The 21078-nt window shown below is 52.4% G+C and overlaps 2 protein-coding genes across 2 annotated transcripts; both read left to right on the top strand.

Annotated features, from left to right (window-relative positions):
- Window positions 1-1828: 1828 nt before the first annotated feature.
- LOC112891882 (cationic amino acid transporter 5-like) lies at window positions 1829-3968 on the top strand. The gene has a single exon (XM_025958882.1). The coding sequence runs from the start codon at window positions 1915-1917 to the stop codon at window positions 3760-3762; it is 1848 nt and encodes a 615-aa protein (XP_025814667.1). The 5' UTR covers window positions 1829-1914; the 3' UTR covers window positions 3763-3968.
- An 11049-nt stretch (window positions 3969-15017) lies between these two features.
- On the top strand, window positions 15018-17391 carry LOC112891856 (gibberellin 2-beta-dioxygenase 3-like). Its single transcript, XM_025958845.1, has 3 exons — window positions 15018-15664; window positions 16303-16654; window positions 16975-17391. The coding sequence occupies exons 1-3, from the start codon at window positions 15204-15206 to the stop codon at window positions 17212-17214; spliced, it is 1053 nt and encodes a 350-aa protein (XP_025814630.1). The 5' UTR covers window positions 15018-15203; the 3' UTR covers window positions 17215-17391.
- The last annotated feature ends 3687 nt before the right edge of the window (window positions 17392-21078 follow it).

The raw sequence follows: 21078 nt of genomic DNA, 5'->3' as shown, positions 1-21078 counted from the left end.
ATGGATTATCTTTTCGTGCGGAGGTAATAATATTTTAGAATAAAATAAAATATTTCAAGTTGACGGGTCGTTCCGACTTGAAGTCTGGTTCGTTTTTCTGTAGGTAATAGGAGGGGTGTGAGCCCGTACTGGTTATATATATTGAAAGAAATTTTTTTTCCACCCCGCACAGATCACGGACGACCCTGGAATCTCATGCGATGTTTCTTCATGACATGCCCCATCTACATAATTTATTTCAGAATTTTTCGTCTCCAATTCGACTGGAAAATTTTATTTCAGGGGTGGACGGTACCCCGGATCCCCGATGTCGACAACGTCCAGGACACCGATCTCCTCGAGCGTCCTCGCGTTGCAGCAACGAGGCCGGCAGCGCGCCCAAGCTCGCTTTCGTTTCTCCGCGGGGATTCTAGACGCGCGTCCACCCCCTGGTGACCGATCGGCGAGTTCGAGAGCGCGCCGCCGCGCACCGTGGAGGACTGGGACGCGCCGCTGGTGGCGGCATTAAGAGCGCGGCGCGGCCGGTTGCAAGTGCAGGGGCAGGGCCCAGTGTTCCCGCGCCCGCTGCGCACGAGGCCTGCGCCTAGGTCTAGCGCCGGCGGGCACGCTCAAGCTTGGTCCCTCGGGCATGGCCAGTGCAGCGGTCTCATCTGTCTCCGAGAAAAACTGTCCCTGCGATCTGCGGGGATGCATGCACCCTTTGACGCCGCGTCTCTGGTCGTGGCACAAAGGCAGGCCACGCTTCTCGGGTATCTTCCGGGGGCAAGCAGATTTGATCGAGCTGCCTCCAGCCGGTATCGGTGTGAACAAGCCGCTGAGAGACGGAGCACGCGCCAGCCATTGCAACCCGGCATGGCGCGCGTTACGCGATGGCGACGTGATCCCGTGATCCGCGGACGCCATCTTGCGACGGCCGGATGGGCGAGTTTTGGAGCCTTCTTCCGAGCCCCCCGCGTGTGCTTCCAAGCGCTACTCAGCTCGGCCTGCCGGCCTGCGGGATCCGCGCGCTGCAGTTCGTGCGCCTGCCGTCGGGCGATCGTACTCTATGTATCGTCGTTACCCGTCGCCGCACCGGTCGTCAGACGAGTCAGCGCATGCGAACAATGTGACCGTATGGGGTAGCCTGTCTATTGCAAATTGCAATGCAGTGCAGTCATTCGTCTGACCATGCGTTTGCAATCAGGCAGCCGGAGCGCACATTCAAAGAAAACCAGGACGCATCAGATCAGTTCGCCCGAGAAACGGCCCAAGAACTTGCTTCCAAATCCGAACTTTACTACTCCAGCTGACGCTGCAACTGCTATTGATCTTCTCCTTTGCAATCACTCAGTTAAATAGTGCATTAGTACTAACTCGTGGTCGTGGGGGATATTCCTAGTTTCCTACCGCCACTATCCTTTTTTTCTTTTTCAGGGCGCACGTATTGTATTGGTAGGACTGAGAATGCAATTATATATATATATTGTATTATTGGATCGATCCAAAAGTTTGATGAAATAAACTAGACTAGTATTCGATGTAAATAATTTGAAACGAGAAATAAATTAGAGCGCCGTACCATCGTAATTAATTAGAACCACTGCCCACCTGCATCCTTACCGCACAACGCGATGCGTCCAATCGCAACCAACAGTGAGCCGCCGGTTTTCCTGAAATGCTCGGCGTCGCACTGCGGTTCTGCGAGACAGGACATGCAACCCAATCGGCGTTTGAATAGGTAGCTCCAAGCCAAGACGTCTCGATCTTTGAAAACAAGCAATACGTCTCCCTCACTGACGGATCAAGTGACCAATCCGCACTCCCATATCTCCAGGGGACCTCGGCCGAGGCTGCTGCCCGCCACACTCCCTAGCTACTCCACCTCCACACGCAGGCGCGGCCGCGCGAGTGGTCTGAAGCGCTCTGCGGACAGGCATGGCGCCCGTGGAGACGTCCTCGCCGGAGCAGCACGAGGACGCGGGCAAGGCAGCGGCGGCGGCGACGCGGAGCTACTGGCGGTGGCACAAGGACGATTTCTTCCCGGAGCCATCGTTCGCGAGCTGGGGCGCCTACCGCCGGGCGCTGGGCGCGACGCCCGCCCGCCTCCGCGACCGTTTCGCCGGCCGCTCCACCGACGCCGCGGAGCTCGGGGCGCTGCGCCGGCGCAGCGAGAACGAGATGCGCCGATGCCTCACCTGGTGGGACCTCACGTGGTTCGGCTTCGGCTCCGTCATCGGCGCCGGGATCTTCGTGCTCACGGGCCAGGAGGCGCGCGACCACGCCGGCCCCGCCATCCTGCTCTCCTACGTCGCCTCGGGGCTCTCCGCCATGCTCTCCGTCTTCTGCTACACCGAGTTCGCCGTCGAGATCCCCGTCGCCGGCGGGTCCTTCGCGTACCTCCGCGTCGAGCTCGGCGACGTCGCCGCCTTCATCGCCGCCGCGAACCTCATCCTCGAGAGCATCATCGGCACCGCGGCGGTGGCGCGCTCCTGGACCTCGTACCTCGCCTCGCTCATCAACAGACCGGCGAGCGCGCTGCGCATCCAAGCGCCGTCGCTCGTCGAGGGGTACAACGAGCTGGACCCCATCGCGGTGGTCGTGATCGCGGTCACCGCGGCGCTGGCCATGCTGAGCGCCAAGGGCACCTCCCGCGTCAACTGGGTCGCGTCCGCCGTCCACGTGCTCGTCATCGGCTTCGTCATCGTCGCCGGGTTCATCCACGCGAACCCCAGCAACCTGAGGCCCTTCATGCCGCACGGCGTGCCGGGCGTGTTCCGCGCGGCGGCGATCGTCTACTTCGCGTACGGCGGGTTCGACAACATCGCGACCATGGCGGAGGAGACCAAGAACCCGTCCCGCGACATCCCGCTGGGGCTGCTGGGCTCCATGTCCGTCATCACGGCCATCTACTGCGTGATGGCGCTGGTGCTGAGCATGATGCAGCCGTACACGGCCATCGACCGGAGCGCCGCCTACTCGGTGGCGTTCAGCAGCGTGGGGATGCACTGGGCGCAGTACGTCGTGGCCCTGGGCGCGCTCAAGGGGATGACCACGGTGCTCCTGGTCGGGGCGCTCGGGCAGGCGCGGTACACCACCCACATCGCGCGGAGCCACATCATCCCGCCGGTGTTCGCGCTCGTGCACCCTAGGACCGGCACGCCCGTGCACGCCACCGCGCTCATCGCCGTCGCGAGCGCCTGCATCGCGCTCTTCTCCAGCCTCGACGTGCTCTCCAGCCTGCTCTCCGTCAGCACGCTCTTCATCTTTATGATGATGGCCACCGCGCTCCTCGTCCGCCGGTACTACGTCAGGGGCGTGACGACCCGGGCGCACGCGCGGCGGTTCGCGGCGCTGCTGCTGCTGGTGATCGCGTCGTCGGCCGGGATCGCGGCGTACTGGGGCACCTCGCCGGAGCGGTGGCAGGGGTACGTCGTGCTGGTGCCGGCGTGGGCGGCCGGCACGCTGGGCATCCAGTTGCTGGTGCCCGCGGCGCGGGCGCCCAAGGTGTGGGGCGTGCCGCTCGTGCCGTGGCTGCCCTCGCTGTCCATCGCCACCAACCTCTTCCTCATGGGCTCGCTCGGCAAGGACGCCTTCATCCGGTTCGGCGTCTGCACCGCCGTCATGCTCGTCTACTACGTGCTCGTCGGCCTGCACGCCACCTACGACGTCGCGCACGGCGCGTGCGCCGGGGAGGAGGAGGACGAGTTCGCAGCCGCCGATGATGACAAGAAGGTGGCCGCGGCCGACGTGGAGAAGGCCGATGCGGAAGACGGTGTCCGGTAATCGATCGGAAGGTTTACCATGGCTGGTAGCTTCGTGATGTGTGGTGTACTAGTAAGATCGTGGCAGCGGATACGTGCTGCTTGAACAAGATGTGTTTTGCACCATCAACCATACGTGGAATCTTCGTGAGATTGTAACCGTAACCGTGGAAATGCAGTTATACATGTGACCCTGAAGAAGTTCAGATGTTTCCTCACCGTCTCTGGTAAAAAAAAAATCAGAAGAACAAAATATTACCGACTATCCTCGGTAAAATTACTGATCCTACTCGAACTTATGGGTGTTTCCCATCTCTGCATGCATAGGCCTAGTTTGTTTTCGTGTTCCTATCAGCAGTTGCATCTGAAAACTGGAACAACGATCCTTTCTGTAAAACTTGGAAACAAAGTTGTGCAAGAAGTGTTCGAAATCGAAACCGCAAGAATTTCCTGTCAAAAGAAAAAACTGTGTGGGCAGCAAGTGCAAAAGGGTTGTGCTAGATCATTCGCAGCTGGATCGTATATGGCCCAAGCCCAGCATGTCCAGTAGTACTCAACAGCTGTACAATTGGCCCATGCAGTACCAATGTCGGTGCGTTATTGGACTGAGTTTTCTAGATGGGCCGGGTCGGATGGCAAAATGCCCAGGATTGACATGAACAGACAAAAAAAAAGGAGCAAAACTGTAACTAAATACCCAGGCCTGAGTTACAGAGGCAGAGCTTTTTTATTTTCTTGGGAATGTCTACCCAACATTTAGAAATCTCTCTGTTTTTTCTTCATGGTGAAATAACCAAAACTGTACTTCGCATGCCATTTCCCCCCAGGAAAACTTATTGCCATTTTAATCTCTATCTACGGGTATGCTATGCTGATCTCCCTTGCCGGCCGGCCGGCCGACGCACACGCAGCACGGAAAGCTAAGTGTCACCGTGTCACACCACTGCACTGGTGCGTTGAACCATCGCAATCCTTGCTTGAATCACTGGTTCGCAGAGGCGAATTGGTCCCTTACTCCCTTTCCCTTTCGAGTCGAGATGGATGGTGATCCATCCAGCGCCTTGCCGCCTTTGCTCAGCTGCATGCGATTTGCTCCAGGAAAAGGAGAACTCCCTAGGCAAGATGGCCAACGCCCAACGCCCCCCACACACACCCTAAGCTAAGCTATCGTAGGCTCTCAAGTGGTGGGCCGGGAGACGGGGATCGACCTGGCCAGTTTGAACAGCGGACGGCTGACTGACCAGCCGACGGACGGACGGATGGCAACAGCAGCAGGCGTCGACGTCCATGTCGATGGATGTGTGGCCGGACGGAGAGAGGTGGGGGCTCCGGGCTGCCAGTGGCCGTCCAGGTTCATGGCACGCTGTCGCTGGCGACAAGCCACGCCGGCCGGAGCCGGAGCTACCAGGACGCGTACCAATCCGCACGGCGCAAGTGGGGGAGCACGCCACGGCCGGCCGGCCGAGCTGTGCAACCCGCCATCTCTCTCCGCAACATTCACCGAGCACAACGATCTGATCCGAGAGGTTAAGGGGCTGTTTGATCTGTGGCCTAGAGCGCCGCACCGTGCCTAGGGTGCGACGGCCGATTCGGCCGCCACACCTGCGGCGCGGGATGTGCGGCACGGTGTGGCGCCGTAGGCCAGAAACTAAACAGCCCCTAATTCCGGCTAGTGATAGGCTGTAACCTCGCGTGCATGTACTACGTTGGAGTGTCTGTCATGTGTGCATTGTCCTCGTGGCAGATCAGCGAGGGTCTCGCAGCGAGCGTCTCGCACGTTCGCTGTCAGCAACTCAGCATGATAGACGCCCAGCCGGATCCCGGTCGCCGTGAACTCGTCGGAAAGCAGCCCAGCAGATCCCGAGGCGATTCCACGTCGCCAGCAGACGGTACGTGCCGGCCGTTCCGTTCAGGTTCAGGGATGAAGAAAGAATCTCCGCTCCGCAAGAATCAGCAGACCCTGCACGGTACACGTTTCGGCACAGGTACGGCCTGCGGAAAAGAGCGTGGAAGCCGACGTGCTAGCTGTTAGAGTCTTGGATCGACTACGCATGAAAAGATCGGAAGAAATCGAGTAGATCTAAAACAAGCCGAGGTAACTAGAGAAAGAGAGGAGAAGGGGCACGCGGTCGTACCATTGTGACCTTGTATTGCTGGAGTAGCAGAGGAACCTGCCATCGTCTTGGGTGGCGGTGATGCTTGAAGTAGTCGAGCTTCGGGCCGCAACGAAGCAGTACGGGGACGCGGTGGCGGTGTTGACGGAGGCGTGGGTGAGTCTTCCCACCGCTGCTGCGCTTCCACTGGATCGGCTAGGGTTTAGACTGTCGGTGGGGTGGCGGCGGCGGTGAACCTCGTGTCATGTGCCGCTGGCCCCCACCTTCCTTTTATAGCTAATGATTGATTGTCTTGCTATTCAAATTCGAACCAACAGGAGAATTTAAATTTTCAAGGCAAATAGATAATTTTTGAATTGTAATATTGTTATTTTTTGACCAACGTTGACAATGACAATATTGCAATTATTATGCTATTATCCTTTTGATAGATATTTTTCATGTATTAATTCTAATTCTGCCCAACGGTGTTTTAGACTTAATACAAAAAAGTTATTATGCTATAATCTTTTTTATAGATATTTTTCATGTATCAATTCTAATTCTGCCCAACGGTGTTTTAGACTTAATACAAAAGGTTATTGCATGTTTTAATTCTGACCAACGTTGTTTTTAGATATTCAACAATATATTCGAATTTGTTTTAATATTCTCACCACTCATGAATTTTTTTCAGGAGTGTTGTCAATGATGTTTTCCATCAATGATATTCGTGCCAACAAGAAATTATGAGAGGCTTTATGCTAAATGGTTCCCTACCAACAAGAAGTGCTTGGCAGTGGTAAAGAACACTATTGAGCCTGCCATTATGGGCTCAATACCAGATTATGCCACTGTCACAGAGTATCTTGAGAAATTAAAGAACCAGTACACTGGTTCTTCAAAGACTTATGCAACCTAGTTGATCAAATAACTGATTTCAGAAAGATACATCAGTAAGATACAATGGAGGTGGCACCAGAGAGCACGTTCATCGTATGGTCAACCAGAATAACAAGCTTAAATCATTGGATCTTGCCTTCAAGGAGGATCACATTGTCCATCTGGTTTTTGCTTCGTTGCCCAAAAAATTTAACACTTTTGTTGTCAATTATAACACCCAACCACATACTTGGGATGTAGAAAAGACCATTGCGATGTGTGTTCAGGAGGAGTAGAGGATAAAGTCCGCTACTAGTGGATCTTTAAACTATGTGAACAGAAAAAGGAATTCCAATTTCAAGGGCAATTTTTCTTCTTCCTCCTCTAAAGGAAAAGTCTCTCATCAGCTTCAACACAGACTTCAAGAAAGACAGGCTCTAGTAGAGAAGGACCAGTATCTCTACTACAAAGAACGGGGACATTACAAGAAAAACTGTCACCGGTACTTAAAGATGATCATGGAAAAGAAAGGTGAGAACATTATTTCATTTGTAAATGAATCCCTGTATATAGATTATTCCAAAACCACTTAGTGGATTGATTCAGGAGCAACTATTCATGTTGCAAATTCATTGCAGGGATTCCGTTCGACGAGAACCACTCAAAGAAGAGAAAGGCAAATTAAAGTTGCCAACGGAGCCCAGGCCGATGTTGAAGCAGTGGGTGATGTTCATTTGAAACTCAACACTGGCTTTATCATAATTCTTAGAGATATTTTATATGTACCTTCTTTATAGAGGAACTTAATCGGTGTGTCTTGCCTGGACAAAGATGGTTATACCTGTCTTTTTAGAGATGGTAGGTATTTAATAGAATGTAATGATACAGTTATTTCCATTACATTCAGATGAAATGATCTTTATTTGATATCGTTGCTTTAAAGTGTGAATTCCGTATGCGATAACAACACGAATGTATTCTCATCTACACTCGCGAATAGAAAACGAAAAAGAACTCATGATGCGTCGTCGAAATTATGGCACTATCGTTTAGACCATATTTTGAGGGGGAGAATAGAAAGATTAGTTAAACATGAGATTCTTCCTCCATTAGAGTTTTCAGACTTAGAACAATGCATTGAATGCATAAAAAGAAAATTCGTAAAAAAATAAAGAAAAATATCAAAAGGAGCACATGTGTATTAGAGATAATTCACATAGACATCTGTGGTCCGTTCAATATAAAAAGTGTGGATGGTTATGACTCGTTCATAACATTCACAGATGATTATTCCCGCTATAGATATATTTACCCGATTAAAGAAATATCTGAAACTTTGGATAAATTTAAAATATTCAATACTAGACTGAAGTAGAAAATCAACATGATTTAAAGATTAAAATTGTAAGATCCAATCATGGAGGGGAATACTACGGTCGACATACCTCATATGGCCAAGTTCCAAGATCTTTTACAAAGTTCCTGATGGAGCAAGGCATAGTTGCCCAATACTCAATGCCGGGCGAATCTCAGCAGAATGGAGTGGCTGAAGGGCGTAATCGTACCCTGATGGATATGGTGCGAAGCATGATCAGCTACTCTACGTTGCCAGTGAATTTTATGGATGGAGGCTTTGAAAACCACCATTCATATTCTCAACAGAGTTCCCAGTAAATTGGTGCCGAAAACACCGTATTAGATGTGGGCAGGAAGAGTGCCCTCAGTGAATCACCTGCGGGTTTGGGGGAGTCCTGCTGAGGCAAAAATATTTAACTCAACTATTGCGAAGTTAGATTCTGAAATAGTATCTTGCCATTTCATTGGCTATCCAGAAAGGTCAAAAGATTTTTGTTTCTACTACCCAGATAGATCCATAAAATTTGTAGAAACGAGACACGTAGTCTTCCTTGAAAATGAAATGATCCGGGGGAGCGGAACAGTTAGGAAGATTGATCTTGAGGAGAAGTGGGTCTATACACCCAATCCTGTGATTCAGAAACCTTTCTTCTCACTGCCCGCAGTAAATGCACCGCCAGTACAAGTTACTGCGATGCCAACACCTGCAGCGGCCCCTCCTATGGTAACAATGAATGAGGATATGGAGTCTATCCATCAGGCTCCTGAAGAACCTGTTGCCACACAAGGAGGGGAGCAACAGCAGCCCCAAATAGATGAGTCACCGCTGGCTCAGGTCTATGGGATATCTCAAATAATAAGGAAGTCCGTTATTCCTGACGACTATGAAGTCTATAATAGCGAAGAAGTTCAAATGGAGGATGATCCCACCTCATTTGAAGAAGCCATGAGAAGTGAATACTCATCCAAATGACTTAATGCCATGGAAGATGAAATCAAATCAATGAGTAACAACGAAGTTTGGGATTTAGAGGAAATTTCTAAAGGAGTCAACACAGTAGGCTGCAAATGGGTCTACAAAATCAAATATGACTCCCAAGCGAATATAGATAAATTTAAAGCACGACTGGTGGCAAAAGGATACACATAAAGAGAATGGATTGATTACAATGAGACTCTTTCTCCAGTCTCATGTAAAGATTCCTTCAGAATTATTATGGCCCTTGTGGCTCATTATGATATAGAATTACATCAGATGGATGATAAGACAGCATTCCTAAATGGGGATTTGGATGAAACCGTCTATATGACACAACCGAAAGGTTTTGTCATGAAAGGTAAAGAAAGTTGGGATGCCGTCTAAAGAAATTAATTTATGGGCTAAAACAAGCTTCAAGACAGTGGTACTTGAAGTTTGATAAAACAATAAAAGAGTTTGGGTTTAAAGAAAATATTGAGGACAATTGCGTTTACGCAAAGTTCAAGAATGGGAAGTATATCTTTCTAATCCTGTATGTGGATGACATCCTACTGGCAAGTAGTAATGTCAGTCTACTACTAGAAACGAAAAGGTTCTTGTCCTCACATTTTGAGATGAAAAATCTTGGTGAAGTAAGATTTGTTTTAGGAATCGAGATTCATCGAGACATAATGAAAAGGGTATTAGGACTATCCTAAAAGATATACATAGAAAAGGTTCTAAAGAAATTCAGTATACATAAATGCAGTGCCTCACCTGTACCTATAGTTAAGGGCGACAAATATGGGGAATTTCAATGTCCGAAGAATCAATATGAAATTGATTAGATGAAAATGGTACCATATGCTTCAGCTGTGGGAAGCTTACAGTATGCACAAGTGTGCACACGCCCTGATATAGCTTATGTTACCGGATTGCTTGGCAGATTCTAGAGTAATTCAAGACCAGAACATTGGAAATTAGTAAAGAAAGTTCTGCGCTATCTGCAAGGAACAAAAGGCCTCATGTTGACATACAGAAAAACAGAACCTCGGCGTATCGTAGGATACTCAGACTCCGATTATGCAGGAGATGACAGAAAATCCACGTCTGGGTATGTGTTCACTCTCGCCGGAGGAGCAATATCGTGGAAGAGTTGCAAACAAACCGTCACTATATCGTCCACAATGTATGCCGAGCTTGTTGCATGTTATGAGGCTACGGAGCAGGTGAACTGGCTTAAAAAGTTCATACCCGATCTGAAAATAGTTGATGATATATCTAGACCACTAAAGTTGTACTGCGACAATGAGCCCGCAATAATGTATGCACACAACAACAAGACAAGTGGTGCTACCAAACACATTGATGTAAAGTATTATGTTGTGAAAAATAAAGTCCGAGATCAGATTATAAATCTCGAGTATATAAGCATAGTAAAGATACTTGCGGATCCGTTAACGAAAGGCTTACCACCCAGCGTGTTCAAGGAACACGTAGCTGGTATGGGGCTAAAGGATAGCCTGTGATCTTCGGACTACAAGGGTCCAAAAGGTTAAACAAGCCGAGGTAACTAGAGGAAGAGAGGAGAAGGGGCACGTGGTCATACCGTCGTGACTCTGCATTGCGGGAGTAGCAGAGGAACCCACCATCATCTCGGGTGGCGGTGATGCTTGAAGTAGTCGAGCTTCGGGCCGCAACGGAGCAGTACGGGGACGCGGTGGCGGTGTTGACGGAGGCGGCCCGCCGCTGCTGCGCTTCCACTAGATTGGCTAGGGTTTAGACTGTTAGTGGGGTGGCGGCGGCGGTGGACCTCGTGTCATGTGCCGCTGACCCCACCTTTCTTTTATAGCGCAGTGCGACGGGAGCCCACCAGCTACGCACGAGCTGGAGCGCCCCCGATCAGAGCGCGAGTGAGAGGAGGCCCATCAGACCCGTTGGGGTCCGAGGGTCTCTGCGAGATCAATCCAACGCTGCTAGCAGCTAGTCCTGCGCACGCGGGGCAGGGGCTCCCCTCCCCCGATCGATCGGGACGCCAGCGGCGGCCAGATTGTTCGACGACGTGCGTCGCGGTAAGGGGGTCTCGCCGTCTCCTCGGTCCCCATCGGCGAGCAGGACTCGTGCGACGCGAGGCGGCGCGCGGTCGCCCCGGACGCGTAGGGGACGGCCCCGGCAAGAGGCCAAGGGCGGCCGGCCACGCGTCGGGCCGCTCCGAGAGTGGTGCATCATGCATGCCTGGACCACCGGGGGCTAGGTAGGCCGGCCGGACCTCCTAGTGCTAGCTAGCCGTAGCGGCCTCCTGACCGGCCGGTGGGTGGCAGCGCCGACCGCGACTTCCCTGCCGCAATCGCAACGCGCGGTGCGGAGAGAGGGCAACATCCACGTCCGTGCCCGGTGCGCGCGCGGGCGGGGCGAGCGTGCACGCCAGGCACCCGGCAGGGCCCCCTGCCCCGCGGTGCAGCCGCGCCCGGACGCCCGGCTCCCGCGCGCGCCGGGGCCGGCCGGTCTGTGTATGTACTCCTGTGTAGTGTAGTACGTACTACTTGACAGAACAATATCTCTCGGCTCTCGCCATGAACCCCACCCATCTCCAGGTTTCTTCTTCCTCTCCTCCAATCAACCGCTGCTAGCTCCCGCACCCCACCATGTGCAATTGCCTGCTCTTGCTAGCCACTAGTGCTCGTCTCATTGTTGCTGTGTTTCCGCGACATCCTTCCACATCTAGCGGGAAGGGTATCCTCAACTTCTCGACGATCTTTGCCTTATCATACCCTTCTCACCGCCAACCTGGAGTGCCGTACATGGGCTTTTTTGTGAGCTTTATTAATATAAGGACCACACGATCGATCTCTGATTTAAAAAGTTTAGACCTGAACCTTAGCCAGGCTGCCTTATGACGTTTCTATACTGTTGTTTCATGCATGTGGACATGTGGTTGATGAACAAGTGGGTTGCGAAACTAATAAAATAAGCGACGGCGAGCTAGTGCGATGCATTTTCAGGCCGGTCGAGACGCCAAGTTGATGGCGCGCATCTGGAGCTAGGCGCGCAGGCTAAAGTACACAGCGCCTGTCGCCGAGCGTCAACTCGTAGACACCACTGGCCTACGTGTCGCGCCTGGCCTGCCGCTCACCAATGATCGACATGTCAGTGTCAGGTGCCCAAAACCACGCCCCTCCATGATAGGTACGGTCACTCGGTCAGCCATCATCATCGGTGTGGGTTGTTCACGCACGAGGGGATTTCTGAGGCCATGAATTCGCGTCCATCGATTCAGGTCATCAGGTGTCCCCATGCCACAGCCTTGCAGAGGCTACTGGAGTACAGCCGCTTTATCCTAGACACGGCTGGATTTGGGCAGGTGAGGACCTGACCTGAGGGGGGTCCGGTCGTCACAGCAAAGCTACAACAGCCTCTGGTGGTACATGCATGTCTGATTGGCAGGCAGCGTGCTCTAATCCACCAACCTTTTTCTTTCACCATGACCTGGCTGCATCAAATGGGAGCCTGCCCCTGAATCAACAGGGGAGTTCAGGTGTCGCTGACCATGGCAGTGCAGTGGCACCCTCCTCGAATCAAGGCATCTGGTCGTCTGAATCCAGAGCTTCGCCGTGATCTTTTCTGTTTGATGATGGATCTGTTACTCTGTTGCTAGGGGATTGCAATTGCAAAGCTACGAGCAGCGTCTGCAGCGAGGACCTTCATTCAGATCGCAAATCGTTGTCGTTGCTGTTTAGGTTGCGATCGCCTGCTCAGCACTGCGCCGCTACAGTGGCCGGGAAAGAGACCCGCCGAGAGCCCCCCAGCAGCAAGTGGTCGTCATGTCATGGGCCGGGCCGGGGGGCCCTCGCTCGATCCAGCCATTTCGTCAATGACAGACGCGACAGCCGGACAGCGAAGCAAATTGACGGCCGGTTCCTCCTCTGCTCATCGCATCGCCGCGCCACGAAAGGGAAGGATGTCAATGGCGCGTGCGTGCACATCTCTCCATCTTGTTCTTGACGAATAATTCGACAGATAATCTCTTGATTAGTTTGGGAATCAAGAAAATGGAAAACAGTGATGGTATGTGCAGAGTAGTATGTATGCTTGCTTCCATGAATCGATTAATCATTTGGGTTTACTTGGCATTTTTCATCTAAAATAGAAAGAATGTGGAGAAATATGTGAACTGACTCATCACCTTTTGCGCGGAAAAGAACTGAAATAAAATGTTGATAGCTAGATAGGTTTGAACTCATCATTACTCAAATCAGACATCTTAGTCTGTCAGCACACTATCTAAATGCCCAACTCAGGTACAGTTCTTCAGGGTAGACATCACCACTTGTTTAAATTACTTTGGTTGAGCTCAGCGTATCTTAATACCAACAATCGAATCCCACATCTTTTCTGCATGTCAACCAACCAATCAGACCGTTTCAATTTTTTCTTTTGAAACGTCGATATCCAGGTTTGAACTCATTGCTCAAACCAACAATCTTAGTCGTCTAACAGAACAATATATAAATAAATGCACTCATGTATAGTTAAGTTCTTCAGGGTAGATAAGATAGCATCGCTAGTGTGCTGGTTGAGCTCAGCGTATCTTAATACCATCAACAATCGAATCCCACATCTTTTCTGTCATGCCAATTCACCAATCAGACCGTTCTCGTCGAAGTTGCTGTCAGAATCTAATGCCGATAGCGAGCTGGAGTGGACCGTGACGGCTTGTGTGCGTGGAAGAGAACCGGAGTTGATCCACGTTGCGTTTTGACGTGCGGAGTTCTAGTGACAGTGACACGGGAAAATGGTAGCAGAAAAACGCTGGTGAGGCAAGAAAACCTAGGCTGAAAAAAGTAGAGTGAGAATCCTGCAATGCAGCACAACAATAATCTCAAAAAGGCCATGCACTACTCTTTGTACACCAGGAAAACAGTAAACTCCTTTTCCGGTATGTGATTTTGAATCGTGTTTTTGGAAATGAGAAACACAAAAGATAACTTGATAAACAAAGTTTTTGGTGATAGTTTTGTGTTTTCTGTGGGCACGGATTGAATGATCCAAGGGATTGCGTGCCCTAGTTCCTGACCAACAACTATCCTAACAAAAACTTGCAGCAAATTTCTTGTCATCCTCTACAAAAAAAGGAACTTCAATAATTCCATTCAAATCCCAAAGGGGCGAGTCATTGTACAAGGAATTTAGGAGTAGGAGGGGGCTTGATGTACGAAAAATTTCCATCCATAGATCTGATTAGGGTGGCATCCATTCCAAGCATTCCAATACTAGCTAGAAAACCGATCGTAGGGTTCGTGGTCCTTGCCTGTCAAATTGAGAAAAGGAAGAGGAAACACGTTTGGTCTTCTCCAAAACTAGCTGCGTTTGCAGTGATCCCGTGCTTCGTAATGCCAGCACTCAGCAGTCGTGATCACCTCTCTTTTTCATCAGAAGATGCACTAAGATCGAGGCAAGATGATCGAGTACGCCTTGACAACCGCGCGCCGATGAACCAACCAACCAACGATCACTACTTCAGAGGCACCTTCAGCAATATACGCCACCACTTAACCTTTCTTGATAAGAAAATGCCATGCCATGAACTAGGATGGCCATCAGAGATTCAAAGTAATTGGCCAACCCCTTGAAAACCTATCTTTTTTATTTGTTGCAACTTAGCAGAAGATCATGGACAGCTCACATGACAAGGATGTGTCATACCCTGTGTGGAAGTCAAAGTAAGTACTTCATCTTGTGTGCATTTTTTTCTTCAGCGTTGTTTAATTTAGAAAAGAAAACGATTCCGAGCAAGCATATTGACAGGTAAAGGCCCAATTCCATATGAAAGTCAGATTAAAATTCTTAGGATCATGGAAGCAATCCAATGGCCGAGATCGAGCCTCACATGTTGACAGTGTGCTTGCAATAGCGTCAAACAAGACTTACACTTAGTGACACTAACAAATAGTACTACCAGTTTTTTTTAAAAAAATAGTACTAGGCCATGATCTTGGCCACTGATGGTTGATCAGACGGCCCAAGTTACAGCAGCATGCTGTACAGACTGCCAAGCCATGCACCGTGGCGTGGGCGCGTGGCTATATAGGAGGCGCGCACGCGGCTCTCTTTACCCTCGCGTTCGTGCTGTGCAAAAACCTCTTCCTCTGCTTTCCTCTGTTTCCTCGCTCGGCCATGGTTGTCCTCGCCAAGGGTGAGCTCGAGCAGATCGCCCTCCCCGCGGCGCAGCCGCCGGTGGCCGACGTGCGGTCGGTGGACCTGTCCGCGCCGGCGGGCCCCGCGCGCGAGGCCGCGGCGCGCGCGCTGGTGGCGGCGTGCGAGGAGCACGGGTTCTTCCGGGTGACGGGCCACGGCGTGCCGGCGGAGCTCGTGCGCGCCGCGGAAGCCGCGGCGTCCGGATTCTTCGCGCGGCCGCAGGGCGAGAAGGAGGAGGAGGCCCCGACGCTCGGGTACGGCAGCAAGCGTGTCGGCGGCAACGGCGACATCGGGTGGGTCGAGTACCTCCTGCTCGGCGTCACCCCAGCCGGCGCCGTGCCCGTCGCCTCCGCGTCCTCCTCGACATTGCCGTGCGCCGCGGCTGCCGCCGCCGCCGCCGCCGCCTCCTCGTCGTCGTCCACGCCGGCTGGCCCTTTACGGTGAGTCGAAGCGGTGACGTTTACGTCAGCGGTCGGTGTTGCCCCGACGTCGCTGTTGGCCTCCCTGCCTCTGCTAGCTTCCGGCAATGCCTTCCCATAGCTGCACTCCACTCCATGCCCTTGTTCCAGCTCGCGTCCATGACGTGGAGCGATACCACACGAGGCACGCGCACGTGCCAGGAATCAACACGGAATCACCATCGGAATTTCTTAGCGGCCAAGTTGACCAAAAACGAGACGCATGAACAGTACCAGGCGTCGGGGGGAAAAGAAAAGAAAAGGAATTCCTGTCCGTGGATAAGACCGCTCGTCGTGGCAGCGCGCTGCGTCACAGGCTTCTGGCGGCCGACGACGTGCCCGCCGTTTGACTCACGTGCGCCGCCGCGTCCACCCGCTCGACGTCGGTTGCATGGTCTCTCTCGACGCGCCGGCGCCGCCCATTGATTGCGGTGGCGGTGGTGGCGGCCGGGCTCCGGGGCGAGTGGTGACGTGCTGCCGCGCGGCTCCAACGCAGGAGCGGCGCCTAGCAGGCGCGCCCATCACGCGTCCCTTTCCGCATCTTGACATCATTGAAAATCCAGAGAAAATAAAAGCAAAGCTGGGTTTATAATTTATTGTGATCTGCTTTCGTCCGCCAGGGATCTCCTGGACGAGTACACGGTGGCGGTGCGGCGGATGGCGAGCGCGGTGCTGGATCTGATGGCGGAGGGGCTGGGCCTCGCCGGCGGCGGCGAGGTGGGGGCGCTGGCGCGGCTGGTGACGCGCGCGGACAGCGACTGCGTGCTGCGGGTGAACCACTACCCGCCGCGCCCCGCGGCGGCGGGTGCGCCCAGCCTGACGGGGTTCGGCGAGCACACCGACCCGCAGATCATCTCCGTGCTCCGCTCCAACGGCACCTCCGGCCTGGAGATCGCGCTGCGGGGCGGCGCCTGGGCCTCCGTCCCGCCCGACGGGGACGCCTTCTTCGTCAACGTCGGCGACACCCTGCAGGTAGCTAGCAGCTGCTTCAGCAACTGAAATCCTCCCTCGCTTTTACTGTGTCACGAGCAGCGAGCGGTACTCGAGATCTTTCGATCGGTCATCATCCATCCAACACGATCGATCGACCTGTAAATGGCACGTACGGCCATATCTAGGGCCCAAACTGCACGTGAAACCTGCTGGCAGCCGTACAATGAGCTGAAGCATGTGGTTCGTACACGAACAGCGACAGCGACAACTCTCGAAAAAGGCCACGCAGAGCATATGCTGATGCTGCTGGCCGGGCATGCTTCTTAATCTGTGTCCACTGCTGATGGCTGGGCGTGCAGGTGCTGACGAACGGGAGGTTCAGGAGCGTGAGGCACCGGGTGGTGGTGAACAGCGAGCGGTCCAGGGTGTCGATGATCTTCTTCGGCGGGCCGCCGCCCGGCGAGAGGCTGGCGCCGCTGCCGCAGCTCCTCGGGGACGGCGGCCGGAGCCGGTACCGGGAATTCACCTGGGCGGAGTTCAAGAACAGCGGGTGCAGGACTAGGCTCGCGGAGGACCGCCTCTCCCGCTTCGAGAACTAGCCAGCCACTACTAGATCGAATCAAGCTGCACAGCTAGGCTACCTAAGCTAGCTAGTAGGACCTTGTATTATGCTTCTGTATGCCATGCTCTGTTGCTTGTGGCCCAAGTACGTGTTGATACAAGTGTATGCACGTATATATACGGTGCACAGGTATATATACCATCTAGTATTAGTATGTATCAATCTCTTTTATCTTACAACTCCAACGTGCTTGGAAGCAGTTCATGGATGCGTTGCATGAACGAGACAGTGGAACTACTGCAGTACGCCAGTACTGCTAATTGTTCAGACAGTAGGCACTGATGCGGGCACAGACAGACGGGGTCAAACCTAACCGCTCGTGAATGCCTGCGGCCTGATCGTGCAACATTAGCCAGCCTGTTTTTGTGGCCCTTCCCAACAGCTGTACTTGCTTGCAGCTAGGACGGGACGTAAAGTGTCAGTTGTTACCTGCAGCACCTCCCTTGCACAAGAGTGTGGCACACTGTAATCTGCAGTGCGTTGCATCTGGACAGCTCCAGCAGAGTAACAGCGAAATGTGTCGCAAAGAGGGTGTTTTATTTGAAGTGAATAGATAAGCTAGTGTTTGACCCCTAGCTAGGAGATGGGGACACTGTGACACCCCAGGCATGCATGAGACATCAGTCAAACCAAGAACTGGTTCAGGGAACGGTGGACCACTTGAATCAAGCACCTGCTCTTACTTGTCATTCAGATAGAAAGGAAACTTTCCTGTATAGTAACAGGTTTTTCTAGCTTTCCAATCAGAGTTTAGCCTCAGCCTCAAACTCTCGCCAGTCGCCACCCTCCCTCCACTGCACACTCTCCTTCCTCCTACAATACAACGCCTAGCCATGGCAGGACTCCACCCGTGGGACTCCGTGGGACTCTGTTTTTCACTAAAGTTGGCCCCTCTTACAGACGTTTGGCAGGGCTCCTCCGAATGAGCCCGAGCCAGAGCCGGTAGAAACCCTACCAAACAACAGACTTGGAGGTTGCCGCTGTGTTATCCCTATCCAATCGATTACATTCTCGCTCGCCTCCAATCAATCCACTTGCTGCGTGCGGCGCCATTGCACGCCAGGTCGGTTCTATCCTATTTACCATGCATGTATTGCGCCGAGTATTGCGCCGAGCTCAAACCATGCCATCCATGGAACGGATGCTCGACGTGATCGAGGGAGACATGGATTGAACGCTTTGGCTAGCTAGGTAGCTAGCCAGCGCTAGCCATGCGCCCATGCGCAAGCCCTGTCAGCTGATGAGACGGATGGTACAATCCACCTCGCCTTTGCGTAACACGCCGGCCACAGCCACCGCCTCTTCAAGACCTGCCAGCATCCTATTCCTAGCTAGAGCTGGCCCCGCGCCGGTGAAAAAGGAAACCTGGCAGGGCCCGGCGGCAACCTCGCTCGTAGCTAGCTGCTAGCCCATGCACACGCAACATGTTAGATTGATCTCATCCGACATTGTCCATCGACCGTGTCAGACTCCTTGATCGTGGCCTGATTGATGGCGCTCAACCCAACACAGTTGGCGGGCCTCCGTCGTGCAACACTATAAAGGGGAAAGGGGCACACGGCCCAATATTCACTGGAATAGCATAACCCTAGATCCCAATAGATCCAGCACTGAAGTGACGGGAAGTTCGCCGCCCTTTGCATCGCGCCGTCGTCACTGCTACATCGTCTCCAACCTCGTCACCACCTCGCCGTCGGCCACCTCGTCGATCTCGACCTCGACTTCGCGGTCAACTCCTCTGCAGCGAAAAAATGATGGTCCTCTACTCCTCCCTCTCCTCTCTTCTCTCTCCCTCTCGGTTTCATCTCTCGGATGTAAACCATGTTTTCACTCACTGTTAATGCAAGAATAACCACTAATCTACTCCTAGTTGGTCCACGGGATCTAACAATGGTATCAGACGCCCGATCTACAGAGTAGATCGGATTTGGGGTAGAAAAGAAAGAAGGAGGTGATTTCAATTCAAATCGGAAAAAGCAAATGAGTAGAACCCTAACCTAGAGAAGATGCAGCGGGGCCCACCTACTGCCACCACTGCCAGCCGCCGCGCCGCAGGAAGCTCACCCCAAAGGCCGTCTTGTCGGTGCTCCACCGCTGCTGCGCGGGAAGAGCCGCCGCTCGCCGCCGCGTCGCCGGGGCGCGGGCTCGGGCACCGACGCAAAGCCGCACGACGGCGGCGCACTCGCACACGGGTGAGCACGGTGAGGGGGCTTGCGCCGGCGCCACCTTCCTTCGGCTGCCACGGGCGGCCGCCGCTCGGCTCCGTGTTGAGGGAGAGGGGAGTGGAATGAAGTGAGTTAGAGTTTGTGTGACACCCTGGGTGTCTAAATGGCTAAACAAAAATCCATAACATGAAATCAGGTATAAAAGAGCAAGAAAAGTATAAAACGACCTATCAAATCTAGCTTTCAAGCAAATGTATATGCGTATATGTATATATGCATATACATGGTGGACCCTTGCAAACAAACCCTTGTAACTTTCAAAGTTGATCACAAATGACCCTAAAAATTTAATGGCACATCTGTCATAACAAGAGCAACAAAAGTATAGTTGAACTCAAGGGCTAAAAGTGCAAAAATTCACATGAAATGATATGTCATTTAAATACTAGTTTTTGGAAATTCAAAATAACTTTTTATACATTGCTCAAATGAACATAGTCATGAAAGAGAAAATGTATACCTTGAAAATTTGAGCAAAAATAGTATTCAAATGTTTTTGATTTGATCTTGGAAGAATGAGTTTTAGCTCCCTTCTTCATCCAGACCCCTGCTATTTTTGCTTTTTGCGCTTAAGTACCATCATCTTCTCCCCTCCTCTATCCTCCCTCTGCCCTGTCCATCGCCGGCACACCAGCTAGCCAGCGCACCCCAGCGCAACTGAGCCCACCCGGCCATGTGGGCCCGCCAGCACCCTGGAGATCCCCCACTGGCCCACAAAATCTCGCTTCCCCCTTAGGAACCCTCCACATGGCGGCATTTTTCTACCGCGAGCGCTGCTGGCGCCACGACGAGCCTCGCCGGCGACAGCGAGGCAGCTGCGCCCCCGGATTTGGACCCCCTGGTCGCGCCTTTCCCAGCAGCTCGTGCCAGGTCGCCATCTTCCCTCTCGTGCCTATAAAAGCCCCACCCGAGGCACCTGAGCTCGCCGCCCCCAACCCAACTCCGGCGAGCCACCATCCGCACGTGGACGCGCCGCTCGGCCCCCATATTGCCCAAACCAACCCTCCCATCATCTTCTCCGCCTCTGGTCGGTCCCCGCGCCCTCTCCCTCACCGCAGCGCCACCACCACCAGCAACCGCCGTCGGCTCTGTGCCATGCCGGCGAACCGGCTCGGTCCACCACTTCCCTACCCAAGCCCACAAACAGGTACGGTTTGGTCCTCTCTTGCCTCTCCCACCCTCGTCCCTCGCAAGGTCGCCGGAATTTGGCCGGCCGCCACCGTTCCCCTACACAAAGGACTCATTTGCTTCGATTTCAATATTTCCAGGGAGATTTTCGTAAAATCTTAGGGACTTATTTGTAAACTAGAAACTAGAACTTTGAAAACCAATCTATGAACTTTGAAAATGTCAAACAATTCACAAAACAATCCTAAAAATACAAACTAAGATATTCTGGACTCTTTAAGTTAAGATCTACAACTTTATAAAAGGATCTTGGACTGTTTCTACATAATTTTAGCTATAGATTTAAATCAAGTTTAAATATATTTTAATTGTTTCAAGAGTTTCAGGAAAGAACTGCTCATGATAATTAAATGGTAGCTTCTGTACTAAGAGTGTAGTCTTTCATAAAAATTTCATACGCTGAATCCAACACAATTAGATGTTTTGAG

Source organism: Panicum hallii, chromosome 5 (assembly GCF_002211085.1).
Source record: "Panicum hallii strain FIL2 chromosome 5, PHallii_v3.1, whole genome shotgun sequence".
Classification (NCBI taxonomy): Eukaryota; Viridiplantae; Streptophyta; class Magnoliopsida; order Poales; family Poaceae; genus Panicum; species Panicum hallii.
The sequence above is the reverse complement of the archived record's forward strand: the minus strand, read 5'-3'. Positions and strand labels throughout refer to the sequence as shown.

What these genes read in the sequence shown, in the direction of transcription:
- LOC112891882 (XM_025958882.1), top strand. Translation starts at nt 1,915, where the DNA reads ATGGCGCCCGTGGAGACGTCCTCGCCGGAGCAGCACGAGGACGCGGGC.
- LOC112891856 (XM_025958845.1), top strand. Translation starts at nt 15,204, where the DNA reads ATGGTTGTCCTCGCCAAGGGTGAGCTCGAGCAGATCGCCCTCCCCGCG. An exon ending in ACGCCGGCTGGCCCTTTACG is followed by an intron (nt 15,665 to 16,302) that starts GTGAGTCGAAGC and finishes TTCGTCCGCCAG; the next exon opens with GGATCTCCTGGACGAGTACA. An exon ending in ACGTCGGCGACACCCTGCAG is followed by an intron (nt 16,655 to 16,974) that starts GTAGCTAGCAGC and finishes CTGGGCGTGCAG; the next exon opens with GTGCTGACGAACGGGAGGTT.